Below are 5,990 nucleotides of genomic sequence, written 5' to 3'. Positions count from 1 at the left end.
TTTTTTTTTTTTTTTTTTTTTTTTTTTTTTTTTTTTTTTTTTTTTTTTTTTTTTTTTTTTTTTTTTTTTTTTTTCATTTTAAATTGTAATTATTTTATTATTATTATTATTATTATTATTATTATTTAAGTTTCCTGAAATTGAATAAATAGAAAAGGTAAAAATGAATAAACAAATAAGGTGGTTCTAAGAAGTATATCTTTTTATTTTCTAAAAATGTGTACAGTTTATCCTTAAAAAATATATATATAAAAAGTACAAAAGTTTTGAACAGCATAACGAACTTGATTTAATTTGACTATTATATATATATATATATATAATTTATTTATTTATTTATTCTACCTCGATAAGCATAATAAATATTAATTTTTTATTATTTACACTATATTCATACCCGTTCATGTTTCATTTTATTAATTTATATTTTATTTATAATATTAAATGAAAATACAAATTTAGTCCATACTAAATTAGTTTTAGTTATTACAAATTTGTTCTTATACTTGAGTTGTTTCAATTATTTCCTATTTTTACCTTACAAAGAATTTATTACAACCATTAAAAAAATAAAAATAAAAATAAAATCAAATTTTAGGGTATTATCAATAAAAATCATAAACTAATAAATATTATCAATTTGTTCCGTTCCTATTGAACGTCATATTCATATGATTGGAAAATATTAGCTATAAAACTTATAACTATTAATGTCATATTCGATGACATGTCTATTTATAAATGAATCAATTGAGGCCTATGAACTATTTTCAAATTGATTTATTTGATAGAATAATAAGTTCATAGGTGTTACTCAGATATTAAATGAATAGGATTGAGAATTGAAATATAGATGAAATATAATGAAATAGAACCATAAAGCATGAATGAAGCATCCAACAGAGCAATTGCAAAGAAGTTTCGGGAGTTACAAAGGAAACGTTGAGCTCATAATATTGGTCATAAGTTGAGAACGGAAATTGAAAAATAAAAATAAAAAAAGAAACTTACCTGAATGAGGTAATTTCATAATAAATACATTTTCTTACATACAGCTGAGAAGGTAAAATATTGATTAGCAGTAATAAGATTCCCATGCTTTGCCTTTAAACCAACATGGTCAGAAGCTTTCGGTCCAAACATTAAAAAAAAAAAAAGAACTAAGAAGGCTTCTTTTCCTACCAACCAATGGGGGATCAGTACAAACTACTACAAGCCTAAAAGAAAACCATCCATCACTGTACACAGCATCATCATCATCATATCATATCATTCATACCAATTTCTGGCTTTAAAATGGCTAAACCCTAAATCAATCAATACACAACTCAGAGTAGTTAACTCAGAGGTCAGTGAATTTCTGACCCATTAGCATCTTCAAAATCAGCATTATCTCTTTGTCTAATAACAAATTGATCCACAATTTTAACAGTGTGCACTGGATCTTGATATGATGTAGCCGCCTTCCACTTGCTCGGAAACGCTCTCCGATGGCTCAGCTGCTCCGGTTGTCTTGCCTCCCCTTCCCATTTAGAATCCAACTTCCATTCTTTCGGAACCTGCAACGTCAAAGCGAGAATCAAGATACAGATAACTCGAAAATAAGAATGTGAAAATCCATGTTTACCTTGTCAACAGCAAGAGTAAAAACTTCGAGATCGCCATCGTTATTGATGTGGAATCGAGTGAACGATTTATAATTTGCAATCCTTAGTGAAGAGAATGCTTCATCAAAGTGGATGTGAAGCCAATTGATACATATGTATAAATAGCTTCCAAAAACAAGGGAGACGACTGGCGTTGAGAAAACCCAGAAATAAAAGAAGACGGAGCCATAATATATTATAGCACCTCCTCTAGAGAGCGAATGCATTCCATTCTTGCAAATATTACTACGCGAGACGGCCATGACCTAATACCATTCTCTCGACCGTTAGTGAACGGAAGAATGAAAAAACGATAATACTGGGAAGAAGAGTGTTCTAACCTCAGGTATATCAAATGCCGACATAAGATACTTGATGCATGCTGGATACAGACCATATGTCCATTCTTCTAATCGCGCACGGAGACCAGTCGGATCGGGAAAGTGCTCACCTTCCTTTGTACGGTACCATTCATACAAAGTGTGATAGCCTGTAATGAACAAAAAAAGATCTCACTTTCAACATCAAATAATTCATAACTAGAAACCTCGATGCCATTGGTAAGGTAAGGCTACGTCGTGATAGTACCTGAGGTTGCTAGTAATTCATGACGGACGCACGTCTCCAACCCGAGTTCCAATAGCAACATAAGAAAAAGAGCTGCCCCAAGATGTGCAGACACATGAACAAGGCCAATTATTACCCGTTTCTTCTTGGATGCTTTGCTAGGAATAAATGTTATCGCTACAATCAATAATACAATAGCACCAGCTAAAGATACATATGACTCTCCCAGCATGTATAGAAAAGAATTCCACACCGTGCCAAAGAAACTCTTCAAGTGACCCGAAAATGAATCTTCTTGCAAGATGTGATCGAGCTTACACTATAAGAAAGTTACAAACTTGGTCATCCACATATTTAAAGTAAAGCATTTTACCTTGCTAAAAAGCCAAGTGCATTATACACCCCATTGAGTCTAAAGAAACAATAAATACTTGTCAACTAAAAGTGAAACCAATCCTCTCTCCTCCGGCTAGTTTGAAGATACATTTTATTGTCAGCTTGTCAATCAATCTTATCAAATTGTAACTTTGATCAAAAGGAGAATATATTGATAATGAATTTACCAAACGATGAAGTGTCCTTAAGCAGTTTCAAGATTTAATCAACTTGCTCTTTGTTGAATGGGTTGGAGTCAAGAACATTAGCACTAGAAAAAAAAGGTTGATTGGTGTTCTTCTCACCCTTCTAAGTACTAAAACTCAAGCTGTAGGTATCACAAGTATGCCGAGGTTTGTAACAATACTCACATTAGACGCGATGCTTTGATTGATCAGAAACCTTGTGTGCAATAACTTCAACAACCGAAGCAAAACGTTCAACTGAATCATTGGGTTTCTTCACAGTATTGGCTCTCTTCCTGCAGCCTTTTAACTTTATCGAATTCAATATTGAGGTTTGCCAGGAATAATATTGTGGATCCCGAGAAGACATTAACTCGACTAAGGGTGACGTCGGGCAAACAAAGATGGCCGACAGCAGCAAACAGTATCAGTGGCAGTGGCAACTAGGCCTAGGGTTGGTTTTTAAGGGTTTCTAATATTTTGCATACAATAAATACTGATTAACTAAAAACGAAACAACCACCAGAAACTAAGCTGTGAATATGAACCAAGGGAAGCCCAAAAAAATCTCAAAGGAAGAAAGAACAAAAGCCAACCTGTGGGAACATAGAAAAGACCAATATAAAGTAGATGATGCCACCAATGAAATCAAATTGCCAATTTTTCTTCCGGAACTTCAAAATATTTCCTAAAGCAATCTGCACAAGAGAAAAAGTATGCACTGGAAGTTAAAAATAAAATAAAATGGTAGAACTGAATAGCACAAAATTTTACAGTTCAAACATTACCCTGCCAGAATCTTCAAAGGAAGGATAAGCAGCCTTGCACTCATATGTAGCCCCACAAAATTTTCGAAAATTACTAAAGACGTGAGTTGGGTGTAAAAAAGCCCCACCACAGCCATTTACAAGAAGATGGTGCACATTTACAGACTCGTCTGATTGAACAGCAGAATGGCGCATATAATGATGCAAGTCTCCAGCAATTCGAAGTTTGCACCTCCCTTTTAGATAATCGCATATTAGGTGCGAAACATTCTTCCCAGAAATATCATTCCAGTAACAGTCAAGCAACCAATTAGGTTCATGAGTCATAATGATTACCGAGTCATCAGCTCCCATCTTGATCAGATAAAAGAGATTATTTGTTCATTAGAAGACAGTAACCACAGAGAGAAGTGAAGAACCAATGGATGAGAAAAACAAAAATCAAAGGATACAAGTTTAGCCATCACAAATTAATAGGGGAATAAATCATTCAATAAATTAACTGAAGTAGGGAAAATAGAAATAACTAACTGAAGAGGGAAAATACCTTCTCCTGTACAAGTTCTGAAAAGAATTTGAATTGGTAGACATCAATATCACCATGGAGTGCTAGATCCAGACCAAATACCCACCATCTTTTGGGAAGTTTCAGGGCAAAATAGCTCTTCTTCTGAGGCATAAACCACCCGCCCAACCAGCTCTTATGACATATGTATCTCATATATGTATGAAGTCCATCGAACCAATCTACAAAACCAAACAAGTGTGTTACCTCACAGACATAGTGATAGTTAATCAATTCCCAATAACAGGAAAACATCAAAATTAAATCAGCTCAGACAGAGAAAAGCAGCAAACCATGATTTCCAGGAATTACGTAACACTGAGGTCCATCATATTGCTTCAGTTCAGAAATCCCATGTGGTAACTCAGGCTTCTTTACTGCTATATGATCTTCTTTATACCAAGGAGGAGGTTGAAGAGCATATTCAAAAGGGCAAAAGAGCCGTCTTTCATATGTGAATGCTGATGGATTAGGATATCTGGCATAGAACGACACAAGGTGTTTCATATAATTAGGAAACAAGGTGTTTCATGCTGATGGATTACCATAATTAGGTATAGCTCTGCATAAGCATTTTGACAGTGAAGAAGGTATGATGGTGGTAATGCATAATCTAAAAAATCTATCCAAAACACACAAGGTATGATGGTGTTTCATATATTGATTAGCGGTAGTGGTAATGCATAATAACTCAACGTTGCTTAACAGTGAGGCACCAAGGACATACCTTCTTCAGGCTTCTTAAACAATTATACTTAGGAAGGTATCAAATAAATGTTCAAGTTCTTTTTAACACTTATCCACTTACTTTACATTAAACCAAAATACTCTCCCCTTCAAGTGCACCATCTTCACTCGGATAAATTATGCTCCACCTAGCTATCTAACCACTCTAACCACAACTCTATGTAATCTACTCATCCATTGCGTTCATATAATCGGAAACTTCCTTAACAATGGGAGAAATACAGATTGCTAAAGTAGGGTTTAGAAACTTCCTTCGAAAGATTGCTTCTGAGAAGTCCTGCTTCGGTCTCCTGGAATGAGGAGAACAGTAGAACTTTTAAGGATAAATACAGATTCTAGATGGATAGTCGCCCTTAGATTTTATTGTCACAACTCTAGTTACAACCTGTATGACTAATGTAGATTGGGAGTACTTCAAAACTTCTTGGCTGGATCCGAAAATGTTTCATCACCCCCCACCCCTAGAAACACTTTTTGAAATCAATCAAGTGCCCTTTTTTCTTTATTTAAAAATATTTTAAAAGAAAAGCCTCCAACTAGAGACAATGCAAGACTAGTAAGCATTCGACTCCATGGTCCAAAATAAGAAAAGCCATTAAAGATTTCTTATTTACCTAAATAAGAAATCTGCCAACATGGACCAAAATATCCAAACTCAGCTGAAACCACAAAATATCCAATAGCCCAACTAATGAAAGAACTTAAAAACCATCTTCAACTATATGAATGAAAAAACATATAAGCTATACTTGAAAAAACTTACGCAAGATCTCCCCCTATGAGTAACATATCTCCACGTGGTAAGTTGAAAATTGAATCATCTTCAATTATGCGAATTGAAGGTTGAGCAAGCAAACGTGCAATAGTATAAGATGAGTTCCCACCATCACCAGTATCAGCCATGAAATCAAACCATAAGTCCTCCCTATCACTATAATGATCATATAATAAACCATCCTGCTGAGCTCCATCTTCAAGCTTGCGCATTGCTGCCTAACATTGGAAGAAAGGTCAAGTGGAAACATTACAATTAGCCTTCATAAGAGAACAATTTCTTAAAATTTTATGTAGGAAACTAGGATATGATAGATTCTTTTTTTTTTTTTTTTTTTTTTTTTTTTTTTTTTTTTTTTTTTTT

General features: G+C 34.1%; 1 protein-coding gene across 1 annotated transcript in view; it reads right to left on the bottom strand.

The window, feature by feature from the left end:
* Positions 1–1,007: 1,007 nt before the first annotated feature.
* LOC111496095 overlaps positions 1,008–5,990 on the bottom strand; it is a 9,185-nt gene continuing 4,202 nt past the window's right edge. Inside the window, exons 8-16 of the mRNA XM_023146380.1 lie at positions 5,616–5,845; positions 4,399–4,583; positions 4,088–4,287; positions 3,562–3,894; positions 3,370–3,471; positions 2,235–2,532; positions 1,988–2,136; positions 1,628–1,912; positions 1,008–1,559 (exon numbers count right to left, since the gene is read on the bottom strand). Of these exons, the coding sequence (XP_023002148.1) occupies positions 1,350–1,559; positions 1,628–1,912; positions 1,988–2,136; positions 2,235–2,532; positions 3,370–3,471; positions 3,562–3,894; positions 4,088–4,287; positions 4,399–4,583; positions 5,616–5,845 (1,992 nt within the window). The 3' untranslated portion in view covers positions 1,008–1,349. The remainder of the gene's footprint in view (positions 1,560–1,627; positions 1,913–1,987; positions 2,137–2,234; positions 2,533–3,369; positions 3,472–3,561; positions 3,895–4,087; positions 4,288–4,398; positions 4,584–5,615; positions 5,846–5,990) is intronic.

The sequence above is a fragment of the Cucurbita maxima genome, unplaced genomic scaffold (assembly GCF_002738345.1).
Source record: "Cucurbita maxima cultivar Rimu unplaced genomic scaffold, Cmax_1.0 Cma_Scf00022, whole genome shotgun sequence".
In the NCBI taxonomy this organism is placed as follows: Eukaryota; Viridiplantae; Streptophyta; class Magnoliopsida; order Cucurbitales; family Cucurbitaceae; genus Cucurbita; species Cucurbita maxima.
This window is presented reverse-complemented; position numbering and strand designations above follow the sequence as displayed.